Source organism: Callospermophilus lateralis, chromosome 1 (assembly GCF_048772815.1).
Source record: "Callospermophilus lateralis isolate mCalLat2 chromosome 1, mCalLat2.hap1, whole genome shotgun sequence".
NCBI classification, from domain to species: Eukaryota; Metazoa; Chordata; class Mammalia; order Rodentia; family Sciuridae; genus Callospermophilus; species Callospermophilus lateralis.
Window position 1 is genome coordinate 139,218,517 of NC_135305.1, and position 17,209 is coordinate 139,235,725.

The 17,209-nt window shown below is 49.3% G+C and overlaps 2 protein-coding genes across 2 annotated transcripts in view; one reads left to right on the forward strand and one right to left on the reverse strand.

Moving 5' to 3' along the window:
- The window catches only part of Ube2l3 (ubiquitin conjugating enzyme E2 L3), a 128,010-nt gene that overhangs the window by 38,613 nt on the left and 72,188 nt on the right, over positions 1-17,209 (forward strand). The window lies entirely within an intron of this gene.
- On the reverse strand, positions 10,692-15,614 carry LOC143404815 (RIMS-binding protein 3B-like). The gene has a single exon (XM_076863085.1). It carries the CDS (start codon positions 15,612-15,614, stop codon positions 10,692-10,694), a length of 4,923 nt encoding a protein of 1,640 aa, XP_076719200.1.

A 17,209-nucleotide genomic window follows, 5' to 3' on the forward strand; every position in this document is an offset into this window, starting at 1 on the left:
CATGCCCAGGTTATTATTTTTTTTTTTTTAGAAAAATAATTGTGATATTTATTAATTTTTAATTTTTTTTTTTTTTTTTTTTTTTGGTATTGGGGATTGAACCCGGGGGCACTTTACCACTTAGCTCATCTGCAGCCCTTTTTTATTTTACTTTGAGACAGGATCTCATTAATTTCTGAGGGTCTCAATTGCTGAGGCTGGCCTTGAACTTGTGATCCTCCTATCTCAGCCTCCCAAGTCTCTGAAATTACAGGTGTACACCAACGCACCCATCAATAATTGTGAAAATCTCAGTGAAGGCCCCCTTATCCATGTCCTCCAGGTCCTGGATCTCCTGCCTCCATCATTATACTTGCAGAGTCTGTTCTGGAATCCTGCAGGATGCTGTGGTCCCTCTTTCCTGACCAGAGCCTGGCCCAGGTGAAAGGATGGATGAAAGAGGGGAGTCAGCTTTTTCTCTAAGATAGAAAAGTAGAGTAAAAGACTAGCAAACCGGGCTGGGGATGTGGCTCAAGCAGTAACGTGCTCGCCTAGCATGCTCCGGGTGCTGGGTTCGATCCTCAGCACCACATAAAATAAAATAAAGATGTTGTATCCACCAAAAACTGAAAAATAAAATATTAAAAAATTTTCTCTTTCTCTAAAAAAAAAAAAAAAAAAAAAAAAGACTGGCAAACCTTTGTTTATGGGTGAAGCTCATGGGAAAGTGGATGAGAATGCAAATCCTGGCCATAACAATGACCAAGCAACTACCCTAATACTAGAACTCAGTGGGCCCCAACTGTAAAGTAGGACTTAAAACCATATGTACTTCACCAGCTTGTGTGACTAATAGGTAATTAACACAGATGGAGCAGGAAGAAGCTCAGCAGGACCTCAGTAAAGGGAGAAGTTGGGGAGAAAGAGGCAGAGGGTACCCAAGATAAAAAGTGGGGTCAAGATTAGAGGATGCTCAATTTCCCTTGTAAGGTTCCTCTCCAGCAGTTGGGGAAGGCCAAGAGTAGACCCCTTTTCAATCTTGGCTAAGGAACAGAGTCCTGAGGATACCATTAATCTCCAGGTAACTCTGACTTTGCTCCTCAGGGGGATGGGAGTTAACCAAGGTCTCCTAGAGGGATTCTAGTTTTCCAGTTTTCTTTGGGAAATCTTTCCCCATTACCAGGGTCCAGTGGGGCCTCATGTGACAGTGGGGGAAGGGGCTATCTCCCTCATGGCCAGAACACCAGGAAGCCCCTGGGGCGGGGTGGAGGGGTTGGGACAGCAGGCTCTGGTCACCATCACAGGGAGCTGGGTGAGGCAGCCCTTATCTTGCTTGACCTGGTGGAGGCTGACCACTCCCTCCCTCCTTCTGGAAAATGTGGCCCTCTGCTCTTTCTGAGGCCTCTTCTCCTTGAATCCCAGGGGTCCTGGGGTGGACCTTCAGTGACCAGATCTACCCTTGACCATCTTGGGGTGCTTTGGCTGGCCCTAGCCCAAGGTGCCTCCCAAGACACCACCATCTGGAGTCTTCAGGGCATCTCTGACTCAGCAGGTCTGTACCTATCCCCCCCACCCCCGCCAGCGTGGCTCTGCAGAACACCCTGTTGCCCAAGCCCTAACTGCTGGCCACTCCCTAGCACCTCCCCCCACCAGCCTTACAGATTTGAATTCCTGACTCTCCCTCCCTCTGGCCTCCTCCCTAGACCCAGGCCCTCCCTCAGGGTGAGGGAAGGAATCCTCCTGATAAGGACATGGGGGCAAACACACACACACACACACATACCTGAGTTCAGACACGGGGCTCTGCCACCAACTTGTTGTATGACCTTGACAAGTGACCTCCTTCTCAGACTTTGAGTTTCCCCATCTATAAAAGGGGGGCAGAATGGCACTCTGGATAGGACTACTCTTAGCAGGACATGAGCACAAGGTGAGGTTCTCAGCAGAGGTCAGTTCTTAAAGGGAACCATGGCAACTAAAAACCCCAAGCCAACTCTTTCTTGGGGTAGTCTTGGTGATAAGCGGGTTGGTGTCTTTCCCAAGTTAGGAAAGGGTTAGTCCACACACCACGATGTGTGTTCCATGCCATATCCAGATATCTACTTGAGGGAGCAGGCAGAGTAAGACAATCTTATGGGGAAGGTGGTGGAGTAAATGAGTAATTCCAGGGTGCAGGATCACACCTGGGGGCTGTCCAAGCATGTGGGAGGGGCAGCTATGTGGAGGAAGGGAGGCGTAGATGAAGACAGCTTCCTGAAAGAGGTGATTGAAGGCACTTTTGAAGGGCAACTTGGAGTGATCCCCTGAAGGACAGGAGAACTGGGAAGCTGATTTTAGGGAAGAGGAAACAGGCTGAGACTCAAGCAATGGAGGAACTGCCAGGGTCACTCAGGAGTGAAGGGCCAGGATTTAATGGCACCCCCACTCTGTTTTCTGTCTGAGCAGGAGGTATCTAACTTTCTGGAAGGCACATTATACCTGGAGCACCTTAATTAGTGGTCCCTAAGATTGAGAGGTTAAGGGCTAGGGGTGTAGCTCAGTGTTAGGAGCACTTACTTGCTCCAGGCCCAAGTGTGATCCCCAATGGAGAGTGGAGGGGGAGATCCCATCAAGCAGGTACAGCCAGGCCCAACAGGAGGGTTTACCTAGGATTCCAGGGAATCCTATGAGAAATGGGGCACATGAGCCTGAAGGTCTGTATCAGAGGCCAAGGTTTTATGGGAAAAGCTGGCAGACTCTGTAGGGAGGGAACACTTGGTAGGTCCTCAAAACACAGGGCATTCTCTGTTGGGGAATAGACCCATTGCTGATCTCACCAACCATCTGGAACAGGATAGGTGGGACTGAGCCTAGAAGTTGGATGAACCTGTGGGGGGTGTCAGCAGTGCCATAGTAGCCCCAGGAACCCTTTATGCCCAGGATCCTGGAGCTGGCTCTACCTGGCTATAGCCTTGGTTTCACAGACAGTTGGCCCAGTGTGTTCTCCCTTCCCTGGAATACCTGAGTCACTACAAACCCCCCTTAGCCTTCTCCAAATCTAACCTCTATGGGAGTGAGTCAGGAAGAGAATGATGTGGCCAAAGGTGGATATAGTTCAATGGTAGAGCATGTACAAGGCCACCAGAGGTGTCTCTGAGCCTTAATTTTTTTGGTACGGCGATCAAATGCAAGGCCCAGTGCATGCTAAGCACATACTCTTCCACTGAGCTATGCCCCCAGCCCCTCTGAACTCTCCCTTTTAAAATTGTGACCTTCATATTGTATTCTTGTGACATCTTTTCCAGACCTGGAACAAAGACTTTAAAATGGATCAGTTAGGGGCTAGAACTGTAGCTCAGTGGTAGAGTGCTTGCCTGGCATGTGGGAGGCACCGGATTTGATCCTCGGCACCACATAAAAATCAATAAAATAAAGGTCCTTCAACAACTAAAAAAAAAAAATTTTTAAATGGCATGGGATGTGGCTCAAGCGGTGGCGCGCTCGCCTGGCATGCGTGCAGCCCGGGTTCGATCCTCAGCACCACATACCAACAAAGATGTTGTGTCTGTTGAGAACTAAAAAATAAATATTAAAATAATAATATTAATAATAAATAAATGAATAAAAATTTTTTTAAAATAGATCAGTTAGTCTTCCACTTCGAAAATACACAGTAGCATAGGGTGGGAGGGGGCAAGTCATGCGCAAGTGACCGGGAATAAATGGGCTACAGGTCCCTGGGCAGAGATGGATGGGGCCTCAGTCTCAGTATTCCTCTTCAAACCCCACCCCCAGTGCCCACTGGATAGGCTCCTCTGCCCTCTGACCAGTCAAGCTTCCTATTGCCCTCAGTCCCCTCCTGGGTAGAAGTGGAGTGGACAGGCTTAGGATCTCTAGGTCACATGTTTGGCCAGGGAAGGGGCCCAGTGCAGGTGATAGTCAAGCACTTACTTCCTTCCTGACCCACCCCTGTCTTCCAGTAACCTGCTTAACTTGTTAGATATGTGTGGCTTTTCCTTGCTTTTGCTAAAGTCTTCAGGTTTTGGGGAACTTCAGAGTACCAAGGTGAGCCTAGAACCATGTTCCCCTGTCCCAGTCCCACTCCTGTGCCCCCGACAGCTTTCTTGGTCTTAGTTTGGGGTCCTTAACCTCAGACAAAGTCCTCTATATACATGATCTGTTAAAAATAAACTTAACCCTGGGGCTGGGGATGTGGCTCAAGCTGTAGCGCGCTCGCCTGGCATGCGTGCGGCCCGGGTTCGATCCTCAGGATCACATACAAACAAAGATGTTGTGCCTGCCGAAAAACTAAAAAATAAATATTAAAAATTCTCTCTCTCTCTCTCTCTCTCTCTTAAAAAAAAAAAAATTAAAAAAAATAAACTTAACCCTACCATAGATGAGGAAAAGGAGACTTAGAGAGGTCTCCTAGTTGTCGCATGCAAGTCTGGAATTTAGACCCAAGTGCTGGGTTCCCGAACCCAATTGCTCCATAGCTCCATGACCCTGCCTTTCCTAGCCTTATACTTTATTCATTTACCAAAAATTCCCATGGTCTCTGGGATTTAGGATTTCAGGTTGCAATGCTGTGTGAAGAGTGTAGCTCAGTTTCACATTGGCCAAGTCTAATCCTGGTTCCTGGTCCTCTGGAAACATGGCCCCTATCAGTTTGTGAGGCACTCCCTAAAGTGCTCTAGGGAGTTAGGAGGGAACAAACAAGGCTGAGTGGGACTTGAATTCTAGGCCTACAGCGTCAAAAAGATATTTTCTGCTTTCTGTCATCGAAGTCTAAGCTGGCAAGTGTGACCCAGGCAGCTCTGCCCTGTGATAGCACACAGACAATAGGAAAACCTAGGTAAACTGCCAGGTGTGGATGAGGGCTTCAGAGGGAAAATCAAACAAGGTAAGGGTGGGAATGAGAGATGGGGTTGCTACTTCACAGCTGTTGGAAAAAAGCTGAGTGATTTGGAGCAATGGTCATGGAAATTCATAAAATTAAGTAAAAATCTGGCTGGAGTGTACTTAGAAAGTCTGAGACCCTGGATTCAATACCCAGGACCAAAAAATTAAAAAATAAGGTGAGCACAGGCCCTAGATTCATTCTACAGTAATGAAAATAAATAAGTAAAAACTAATGGAGGGCTAGGGTTGTAACTCAGTGGCAGAGGGTGTGCCTAGCATGTGTGAGGCACTAGGTTCAAGTCTCAGCACTACATATAAATAAATAAAAAATAAAGGCCTGTTGACAACTAAATAAAATTTTTTAAAAAAGTAAGAGAACAACATCGATAGCATGGTCTTCACTGGATTGAATTTGTGATTCTTTGGGATGAATATCCTTGTCTTTAATTCTTTGTTTTTCCCCAGTGCTGGACATTGAACCCAAGTTCTTCACCACTGAGCTGTATCGCCAGACCCCTTGTTTTAAATCTTTCTTTCTTTGTTTTCTTTCTTTCTTTCTTTTTTTTCTTTTTGTACTGGGGATGAGCTACATCCCAGCCCTATTAATTAATTACTTAATTAATTTGGTACAGGGATTAAACTCAGGGGTGCTTAACCACTAAGCCATATCCCCAGCCCTTTATTATATTTTATTTAGAGGCAGGGTATCACCGAGTTGCTTAGGGCCTCACTAAATTGCTGAGGCTGGCTTTGAACTTGTGATCCTCCTGCCTCAGCCTCCTGAGCCTCTGAGATTACATGTGCTACCACACCTGAATCCTTTGTTCTTAATTCTGAAACTATGTGAATTACAATTTCTATTCTCTTCTTAAACTGTTATTGCTATTCCACCCACAATGGGAATCATGTTTGTATCCAACCCTCAGTCAGTGAACAAACTGCACATCCCCCAGGGTGTCCTCTCCTGCAGATTCAGTTCTCATGTTGCTCCTTGTCCTTAGACACCATTCTAGGTTACAGGCTCACCAGGGATCTGGTGATTCAAAACATTGTGAAGAAGAGCCGGCTGTGGGGGCCCACACCTGTAATCCCAGCAACTCTGGAGGCTGAGGCAGGAGGATTCTGAATTCAAAGCCAGCCTCAGCAATTTAGCAAGGCCCTGATCAACTTTGGGAGACACTGTCTTAAAATAAAAAATAAAAAGGGCTGGGGATGTGGCTCAGTGGTTAAGTATCCCTGGGTTCAATCTCCAGTACCAAAACAAACAAACAAAAAAAGAAAGATTGTAAAGAAGAGATATTTGCTGGGCTGGGCAGAGCAAATCTATAATCCCAGCCATCTGGGAGGCTGAGGCAGGAGGATCCCAAATTTGAGGCCAGTTTCAGCATTTATTTTATTTATTTATTTATTTTTTTTTTTTTAAAGAGAGAGAGAGAGAGAGAGAGAGAGAGAGAGAGAATTTTTAATATTTATTTTTTAGTTATTGGCGGACACAACATCTTTGTATGTGATGCTGAGGATCGAACCGGGGCCGCACGCATGCCAGGCGAGCGCACTACTGCTTGAGCCACATCCCCAGCCCCCAGTTTCAGCATTTAGATAGGCCCTAAGCAACTTCATGAGGCATTGTCTCAAAAATAAATAAATAAATAAATAAATAAAAAGGGCTTGGGATATGGCTTAGGTTTTTTTTGTTTTTTTTTTTTTTTGAATATTTTTAGTTTTAGGTGGACACAATACCTTTTATTTTTTTAATTTTTGGTACTGGGACTGGGGATTGAACTCAGGTACAGTCAACCACTGAGCCACACCCACAACCCTATCTTGTATTTTATTTAGAGACAAGGTCTCACTGAGTTACTTAGTGCCTCATTTTTGTTGAAGCTGGCTTTGACCTTGTGATCCTCCTGCCTCAAGCTCCCCAGCCGCTGTGCTTACAGGCAGGCATACACTACTGCCCCTGGCTGAACTTTTATTTTATTTATTTATTTATTTTATGTGGTCCTAAGGATTGAACCCAGTGCCTCATACGTGCCAGGCAAGTGCTCTACCGCTGAGTCACAACCCAGCCCTGACTCAGTGTTTCTGTAAATGCTTCTGGGTTCAATCCCCAGTACCCCCAAAAAATGTACTAATATTTCTGGCAGCATTATTCACAAGAGCAAAGTAACTTTGCACTGTACATCAACAGATGAATAAATAAGCAAAAGATGGTAGGGATTGGATTTGTGCTTTAGTAGCAAGAGTGCTTGCCTAGCTGGGCATGGTGGCGCACATCTGTAATCCCAGAGGCTCAGGAGGCTGAGGCAGGAGGATAACAAGTTCAAAGCTAGCTTCAGCAAAAGCAAGTTGCTAAGCAATTAAATGAGACTCTGTCTCTAAATAAAATACAAGATGGGGCTGGGGATGTGGCCCACAGGTTGAGTGCCCCTGAGTTCAATCCCTGGGTGTTACAAAAACACCAAAAAAAAAAAAAAAAAAAAAGAGTGCTTGCCTAATATGCCTTGGGTTCAATTCCCAGCACTGCAAAAATAAATAGAAAATTAAAATAATTAAAAATAAATAAATAAAGCTGGGTATGGTAGCACACACACTTGTAATCTCCCCAACACTGGAGGCTAAGGCAGGAGTATCCTAAATTCAACCTCAGCAATTTAATGTCTTGTCTCAAAATGAAAAATAAGAAGGACTGAGGATATAGCTCATGGCAAAGTGCCCCTGGGTTCAATCCCCAGTACCAAAAAAAAAAAAAAAAAAAGGTGGTATATGCATATTGGAATATTATTCAGCCTTTAAAAGGAAGAAAATTCTGACACCCACTACCACATGCATGAAACTTAAGGACATTAGGCTCAGTGAAATAAGCCAATCATAAAATGACAAATGCTGTATGAGTTCCTTCATTTGAGGTACTTAGAGTAGTCAAATTCATAGAGACAGAAAAGAGTAGTGGGAGTAGAGTAAGCCAGTGGTAAAGCATGTACAGAGTCCTAGATTTAATCCTAATCATCAGAAAGAAGCAAAGTAAAATACCCTTTTAGTTCGTCATGTCCAACAATGCTCTCAGTCAGAGGAAGGACACTGCATTTCTCAATGTAGTCTCAAATGATTGGAAGCACCCTGGGGCACAATAATTGGTGCCACCAGCTGTTTCCATGTCAAGTTAGTGGTTGCCAGGAGCTGGGGTGGGGGATGGGGCATTACTGTTTAGTGGATACAGTTTCTGTTTGCAAGATGAAAAGAGTTCTGGAGACCTTTTACACAACAACATGAATGTACTTAACACTACTAAATTACACTTAAAAAGGGTTATGGTTGGGGCTGGGATTGTGGCTCAGCGGAGGAGTGCTCCCCTAGCATGCCCGGGGCCCTTGGTTCGAATCTCAGCACCACATAAAAATAAATGAATGGAATAAAGGTATTGTGTCCAACTACAACTAAAAAAAAATATTAAAAAATAAAAAAGGTTATGGCCTGGAGATGGAGTTCTGTGGTAGAATGCTTGCCAAGAATGCACAGAAGTCCTGGCTTTGATCGTCTTGAAATGGAGAATTTTTTTTTCTTTGACAGTGCTGGGGTCCAAACTCAGTCTCTGCATATGTTAGGCAAGTGCTGAACTATAGCACCAGCCTATGATGGTTTAAAAAAAAAAAATTTTTTTTTTTTTTTTTTTTTTGTACTGTGGATTGAACCCAGGGGGCTTTTACCACTAGTAACATCCCTAGCCCTTTTTATTTTTGAGATAGGGTCTCACTAAGTTGCTTAGGGCCTCACTAAGTTGCTAAGGTTGATCTTGAGCTTGCAATCCTCCTGCCTTAGCCTCCTGAGTTTCTGGGATTACAGGTATTCGCCTCCATGCCCAGCCGATGGTAAATTTTGTTAAAAACAATTGTGAAAGATGTTGCTTTCAGCTGTGATCATTGGCCTAAAAGGAGGAAAGGTGATGGGTGCCTTCAAGGGCTGATGGTGAAGTCCAGTGTGGTGAGCTGGTCTGAGTTCCTTCCCTAGGGTAGTCACAGAACCTGTCTGAGCCTGTTTTCTTGCTGTAAAAATGGATTATTGTGAGCATGAGAGGGGACAACAGTGGCCCTTGATCCATGGATATCCTGATAGATTTCCTTTGCTTGCTGAGGCCTGTGGCCTTCAGCTCACAAATAATGTGTCCATGTGTACACAAGAGCTCCTCAGGTAGGTCAAGTATTTTTTTTTTTTTTAAGAGAGAGAGAGAGAGAGAATTTTTAATATTTATTTTTTTAGTTTTCAGTGGACATAACATCTTTGTATGTGGTGCTGAGGATCGAACCCGGGCAGCACGCATGCCGGGCGAGCGCACTACCGCTTGAGCCACATCCCCAGCCTGGTCAAGTATTCTTTGAGGATAAGACTGCCATAAATGTGTCAGATTGGGCTCTTGGGCCTGCCCCTTCCCTCTTCCCACCTTCAACCCTAGGGACAATAACCCTTTAGCCTCAGTTCTTAGACTTGACCATATAACCAGATGGTAGCTCCAAAGCTTCTGTCTCAAGAGTGCTTCCAGGGCTGGGGATGTGGCTCAAGCGGTAGCGTGCTCGACTGGCATGCATGCGGCCCAGGTTGGATCCTCAGCACCACATACAAACAAAGATGTTGTGTCTGCTGGAAAAAAAAAAAAGAAAAGAAAAGAAAAAAAAAAGAGTACTCCCAGTCAGGGTTGAGTTGTAGCTTAGTGGTTGGGTTCCATCCACAGCACCAAATAAATAAATAAATAAATAAAACAAAGATATTTAAAAAAAAATAGAGTACTTCCAGTCATTTCTGGCTACACTGTCATCCTTTCTCTGACAGCATTGCTGGAAGTAGGGAAACAAAGTGGCATCAAACAGAAGCAAGGAAGGATGAAACCCACCCTTTGTCCCCATCTTCCTGGAGAGGAAACCATGGAAAGAGGAGGTGGCTCTGAGCCTTATGACTTTAGCCATTGGGGGACTCCCCTGAGTCTCAGTTGGCATTTATGTAAAATAGGGGCAATTAAGACAGTGCACTTCCAAGGGGATCTCTCATGAAGCACTTTGGGAAAAGGAGAATCTAGAGTCAGACTCCCTACTGAGAGACACTGACCCCACCTTCACAAGAGTTCACCAGCAACACAGTCCCAACATAGGGACCCCTTGGGAAAGTTCTAGCCAGGAAGAACCTTCAGGGTCCTGTTTCTTAGCTCTGGCTTCTGGCTGGACCCTCTGTAACTAGCATGCCCTGAACAGGGCCCACCCTAAAGAGTAAAAATGCAACTACTCTTCCCTGGCCAGGAAGACATTTCTGTAGCACTTGCAGATCCACTGGACAGGACAGGGAAGAAGAGTCATGTGCATGTTTCCCTTGGTTGTTCTTTTAACTTCTAAAATATTCTTTTTTTTTTTCTATGAACATTTTAATGAGGGGTTGAACATAAAATAAAAAAATAACATTCTGATTCTTTTTTTTTTTTTAAGATGCAGACTTTTCTTAAGACTTTCATACAAGGCAATGGATGAATAATGTTAACCTGCTAAAGAAAACACATATTGACCACAGAAAAAGGCACTTCTTCAAATACATATTATAGTTTTTGACAACTTTGAAACAGTCAAACTCTCAGGAATTGGCTTATTTTCTTTTGGAAACAATTAAGCCCAACTTCTCCCAGAGGTTAGGGGACACCTGGGGACTGCCATCAGTTTTAACACAATGGTGCCTGGAGCAAATGTTGCTTAAGGCGGCTGCAAGAAGGGGTGTTGTGTGAGGGTGCTCATGCTTGCTTCTTATCCAGAGGGGTGTGGGAAGCCAGAGGCTACCACCCCAGCAGGTAGCCTTGCTTACTCTCTGTGGATAGACAAGTCATCCAATAGGTGGGCTGGGACTAGGCCCCTGTGGCCACCTGACTCACCATAATAGAATCCTTTATCATCCACAGGCCCATATACTGTGATCATGTCCCCAGCCCTCAGTGCCAGCTTGCCTTTTCCCCGACATCCTGCTCTCCTGTTCCTGGGATCATAGTCCAGGGCCGCCATCATGGTCTTTGGAGTCCACAGTGTGGGTCTCTTGGAGTTCCCTTGGGGTATGAGGAAGGAACCTTGGGGCCTGGTGAGCCTCTCAAAGTCTGCAAGGTGGCCCACAGAGGGTAGGTGCCCTTGTGCTGGCAAATGCCACCTCCTGTCAGTCCACTCTGTGCCCACCTCTACCTCCACCACAAGGTGCCCAGGGATGTTGCCCACTTGTCCATTGCACTCACCATGGTAGAAACCATGGGGGTCCTGACAGCCCCATACTCTTAGCAACTGCCCTTTCTGGAAGGTCAGTTCCTTCTCTGCAGCCTCAGGGTTGGCAGACATTGTCAGAGGGTTATAATCAAAGAGGGCCACAAAGACCCTGGCGGGAATATTGGCTTCTGTTCCCAGCTGTGTGGGGCCACCCCTGGACATCTTAATGATTTTGCTGGATGGAGCTGGACACAGCACTGAACTGGGCTCAAGGAGCTGGCACTCTCTCTTATCCCCCAGAGCCTGACCTCGCCTATTGTGAGGCCTGAACTTCTTTTTCTGCTCTTGATTTTTTGTGCACCAAGGATCCAAGCACAATGCTGCCGCCTCCTCAAAGATATCATGGAAATCAGCTGCATATTGCTGGCAGGTTCTCTGTTGGGGAGGTATGAACACTTGAGTATCCTGTTTTTGCCTAAGGGTCTTTTCAAAGGCAGCCTTCTCCTGACTTAGCTCTTTTCTGGGTCCACACTCAGGGGGCAGATGGCTGAATCCTGGAGCAGGACTTCTGCTGGTATTCATGTGCCCATAGTGGTTTTCTTTCAACCCAGACTGGTCACTGGGTAGAGGTAATCTGTGGTGGTTCTGGGGATTCTTCTGAAAGGACACATCCTTTCTGCAGTTTTTCCAGATCTCTATGGGTTCCTGGATTTTGTTTCCAGTCACTTCTGAGCTTAGGTTGGACACTGGGGACTGCCTTTTTGGGGCTTCTTCAGGGAATGCTTCTAAAGACTTGGTCTGAGGCTCCCCACAACTTCCAGGAGTGTGGGGGACAGCTTTGGTATTCAGGGAAGCCAGTACCAGCTTCTGATGGCAGACAGGGAAGGTGACTCTATAGGTGGATGGGTCACCACAGGTATAGCTAAATGAAGGAGTCTCTGGTAATGGGTTGCAGGTGAAGTAGTCCTCAGGGATCTGTGCTGGCACTGAATCCATGGACTCACCATAAAGTGACATGGTTCTCACTGAGACCTTCTGGCATGTTAGGGGCACCTGAATTTGGGAAAATTGCAGCAGGATGCTCCCAGCAGTGGCATCAGTGACCTCTGCAACCTTGAGCCCATCTGCGTACACAGCATAACCAGTAACCTGGACCCCATTGGAGGACCCAGCTGAGTCAATGGTCACAGGAAGCCAACTGACCACCAGGAAACCTGGCAAGGTGTGGTGCTCCACCAGGACATCTAGCGGAGGGTCAGGGGGTCCTGCTAAGGGGGTATTGAAGATGATGGTAGAGGACATTGTTTCCCAGTGCTCCTGCAACAAGTCCCAAGGCAGACGCACCTCCACCCGCACCTGATATCGTGTGCTGGGATGTAGGCCTTGGAAAGTATAGCAGCTCACACCTGAAGGGGTCAAGGCATGCTCCTGGTCATTGAGATATACCACATGGGGGTGTCTGTTGCTGCTGCAGACCCAGGCAATTTCAGCTGATGTGGCTGTGACATTCTGCAGATGTAGTTGCATTGGAGCCACACACAGCACTCCTTTGGCCCCCAGAAGGGGTCTGGAGAAGCCCTGCTCCCCTACACTCTGTGGTGAACCTAGCCAACATGCTTTTGTCTTGGATTCCAAGATCTCTACTGCCACTTCTGTCTTGGAGCCCACCCTTCCCTTCTGGCATGGCATTCTATCCACTGATCCCTGTGCTTCCCCAGATAATGAGCTATTTTCCTCTGAGTCTCTGCTCTGCCCAGCTGGCAGTACAGTGGGGCCAAGGTCAGGGTACTTGGAGGACAGGCAGCCCAGGATGTCACTGTCTGGAATCTGTTCCACCAAGTTTGAGGGCACTAGTCCCCGCCGGCCATCCTCAAGCTCCCCTTCATAGAAGCCATCATCATCCATATCCCCAAAGATATATACATAGTCACCAGCTGTGAGGGGCAGCTCACCATCAGGTTGCTCATTGGGCCCCTCTAAGGGGTTGTAGCTATACCTAGCCAAAAAGATTTTCAGCTTGGGAGTTGCAGGTGTCTCAGAGGACCCCACTTCCAGGGAAGGAGACACACTGTCTGGCTCCAGGTCATCCACCTCACTGACTGTATCCATGTCCAGAGTAAGGCAAGATGGCACTGTGGCCCACATGGACTCCACCTCTGAGGAGGAGGAGGAGTTTGAATGGGAGCTGGTTTTCTTGGTCTGGGGCCTGGAGTCCAGGAGCTGGCTGGCAGGGACCCTATCTGACACTTGGGGCACACTGGATGGTTCCCCAAGAACTGGGTTCTCCTGCTGGGAGAGACAAACAAGAAGCTGTTTATCTCTGCTGGGCTCTGACAGAGCACGGTCTTCAGGCCCTGGCTTGAACTTGGCCCTTCCACTACCCCTACTTTGGGATTCTGGGGTTTGGGTGGTCTCCCGTAGCTGTTCGGGAGGGTGGTCAGGGGAACACTGCAGCGCCTGCATCTCCTTCCGGGCATCTTGCAGGTCACTCAGGGCCTTCTGCAGGTCGTGCTGCAGCTGCTGCTGCCTGTCTTGCTCGCGTGCCGCCTGTTGCAGCAGCTGCTCTGCCAGCAGGCTTGCGGCGTCGCGCTCCTGGCACGCGCGGCCCAGCTGCTCGCGCACGTCGCTGTTCTCTGCAGCCACTTTCCTCACCCAGTCAGCCTGGGCCTGCAGTCGCGCGTTCTCCTCCGCCAGCCAGGCGCCCTTGCGCAGTGCTGTCTGCAGCTGTGCTGCTGTCTCCTCGCCGCGCCGCTGTGCGGCCGCCGCCTGAGCACCCAGTTCCTCACATTCCTTACGCCGCGCGCCCAGCTCGCGCTCTAGTGCTTGCACCTGGTGTCGCGCATCTTCACAGAGTGCGCTATGGCCGCCCGCCTCGGCCGGCTTGTCGCTCTTGCCCTGTTGTAGCGTCAACTGCCTTTGCAGGCGTAGCACTTCCCGCTGGGACTCACGTTGCAGCCGGTCCAAGTCGCTGATGTTGAGCCACTGCGTGCAGGGGGCGCCTCCTCCAGGATCAGAGACGCTACTAAGGCCAGTGGCGACGCGTGCTTGCAGCAGGTGGCATTCGCGCTGCAGCTCTTCGATCTGCTTGTCTTTGGCCAGCAGCGCGCTAGCTTGCTCTGACAGATCCTGCGCACGTTGGCGGGCAAAGGCCTGGCATAGCTCCAGGCCAGAGCGGCTCTCACCCGGCACAGGCGCGCTCATTGCTCTCAGGTTGGTCTCCTGAAGCTTTCGAGCCCGGTCCTCCAGGCGCCTCGCGAGTCCGGTCAGCTCCGCGTGCTTCACTTTGAGTCGCTTCACCTTTTCCTCTGCCCCGTCGGAGAGGTGTGAGCGCCGCAACTGTATGTTCTCTTCTTGTAGTCCAGAGCAGCGGCGTGCTAGCACCCGCAGCGTTTCAGCAAGTTCCGAGTTCTGCTTCACCAGTTCCTGGTAGTCCAAACTCAGTGGTGAAGGCGTCAGAGCAGCGCAGGGCTCCTTCCGGGAGATTTCTTCTCGGGGATCGCTAGGGTTCCTACGCACCGATAATGACAGGGATGGTAGCAGTGGCGGCGGCGGGGGACTTAGGGAGCCCCTGATGGATGCATCTGTCAAGGAGACTCGCGCCTCAGATTCGGAGGCCTTGGGGAAACTCAGTGTGCTGTCCAGCGAGCAAGAACGCTCTGTTGCCAAGGAATCGAGGGAGCTGGCGCGCGTTGGGAGCAGGCCATCTGCGGAGCTTGAGCACACCGCGGGCACCAAATCCAGGGAACGAGAGCGAATGCGATCGCGGGCGCTCAGGCCGTCCAAGGATGCGAGACGACAGTCGGTCTTTGGAGTGAGACGAGCACTGCTTGCTGTTTCAGGGAGCGGCTCTTCCGAGGGATTCACTGTCTGGGAGTCCGGGGGTCCAGACAAAGCGGGCTGCCAGCGGAAGTGTTCCAAGATGTACTTGAGGAAGAGCTGGCGCTCCATGTCCAGCGCCGCCTGCAGGTGACGGATGCGCGCTGCCTGCTCGCTGTCGGTATCCCAGCGCAGTTGTCCCAGGACGTCCTGCAGGCGACAGCGGCATTGCGCGGCGGAGACCTCCGGCGCCCCCGCGCGGCTGCAGTAGCCACGGTTCACCAGCTCCTGGGCCAGCTGGCGCTGCAACTCCCGGGCCTGGCGCACCACGCCATCGCGCTCGCGATGCAGCAGCTGCTGCAGCTGCCGCAACTCGGCCTCCTTCCAGCGCAACAGCTGTCGGATCTCGGTCTCGCGCTGCCGCTGCACGTCCTCCTGCAGCTGCCGCAGCTCCCGGAAGCGCTGTGCCTCCCACTTGGAGCGCAGATGGTCAGCCAGCTGCTGCCGCTCCCTCTCGGCTGCCTCCCGCAGCTGCCGCGCCTGGGACGCGAAGCGCCGTCGTTCCGCCAACCTCCGCGCGCGCTCCGCCTCCAGCTCAGCCCGCAACTTCTCCAGCTCCCGTCTCTGTTCCTCCTGCACTGCAGCCGCCGGGCCGGGGCTACCTGGCTTCTTGGGCGACGCGCGGCCGCCACCCAAGGGGGTGGGCGAGTCCTTGGTCATTGTGGCCGCAGCCAGGCCAGACGCCTGACCTCGCCTGGCAGGCCACAGCTCGCCAACGGCTGCCGCCCCGGCCGCGACCAACCGCCCCGCGCGCCCCTTCCGGCGCACTCTGGTGGGACTCCACGCGCCCCTTCCGCTTCGGGATGGGTTCCCCTAGTCCCCTGCCGCGGGTGTCTTCAAGGGTTGTTCACCTCTCCGTGTTGCCTAGGCAGAGACTGAGACCTGACTCGGACTCCTGAGCCTACTGAGATTCCTGGGTGTCTTTTTGGCCCCACATCTTTCCTGCTTCATGGCTCTGTGACCCACCTGGATATTTTTCCAGGCACTGTTCGTGCAAGCCCTAGCAGAAAAGGATGCCCCGTGGGAAGCCTGAGCGCTGCTCCTGGGCCCTGAGAAAGGGTCCAGGTGGGTAGGTCAAGATCACAGATGATCTGTGGTCTCCCAAATTCTTTCTCTGGAGTCTTTGTGTGCCTTATCTTCAATTGTCTGGCCAGGGTTTCATGCAATGTGTTTGACCTGGGTGGCTGGGATATACAGCAAGAGTGCCTAAACTTGGGGGTGAGCACTGCACCACTGACAGGAGAGCACATCTGGTGGCTGTATTCTACTACATCTACTCTTCCAAGAAACCCTGTAGTGCCAAGCACTAGCATACATCATCTGTTGAAACCCTCTCATGCCCATTTTACAGATAAGAAGTATCCAAACCCACAACTTGGATTTGGTGCCAGCTGTGACCGAGAAGAAAAGGGCACTTGTGAGGGCCAGAGCCCAGGACCTCACAAATGTTAGGCAAACGCTCTACCACTGAGCTACATCCCCAAATCCCTGTGCTTTGTTGGTTCTTTTTATTTTTTAATTTTCTTTTCTTTTTTTTTTTTCTTTCTTTTTTTTTTTTTTTTTGTATCAGGGATTTAACTCAGGGGCACTTTACCACTGAGCCACATCTCCAGCCCTTTTTTATATTTTATTTAGAGACAGGGTCTCACTGAGTTGCTTAGCTCCTTGCTAAGTTGCTGAGGCTGACTTTGAACTCCTGCCTCAGCCTCTGGAGACACTGGGATTATAGGTATCAACCATTGAGCTGGGCTTGTTAGTTCAGCTTTACCATCATCTGGCAAGGATGCTCAGAAAGATAAAGAACATTTCATGGCCACATAGGTTGGGAGTAACTAAGGGGATTCAAACCGCAAAATTCTGTCTCTGGAGTCCTTGGGTGCTCTGTTTCCAATTGCCCAAACTCAGGGTCAGCTGTGAGAATCTCTCCCCAGTCTTTCTCCCGGAGAGGAGTCTTACATTTCAAAGCTTCAGACAGAAAACAGTCAAGGAGAATCCAGAGGTGCAGTCAGGCAGCAAAGGAGGTCAGGGAATGGGCCTGCTGCCCCTTCATGCACACCATGGGAACACAGCCCATCCTTTGGTCTGTCCCTTGGGTGCCTGGAGCTGCTTACTTCCCTGAAAGATAAAGCCAGGGGCCCCTATAGGCCCAACTAAGTCCCTGTGCCACATCATAAGAGATAGCAGCACCTGCTGTGGCCTTCCAAAGGGTCATTTAATCAGATTGTTAGGGCTGGTGGTCATTGGATTCCAATAGG

Bases quoted from the DNA above. Each gene is read 5' to 3' on its own strand.
- LOC143404815 (XM_076863085.1), bottom strand. From the start codon at position 15,614: ATGACCAAGGACTCGCCCACCCCCTTGGGTGGCGGCCGCGCGTCGCCC.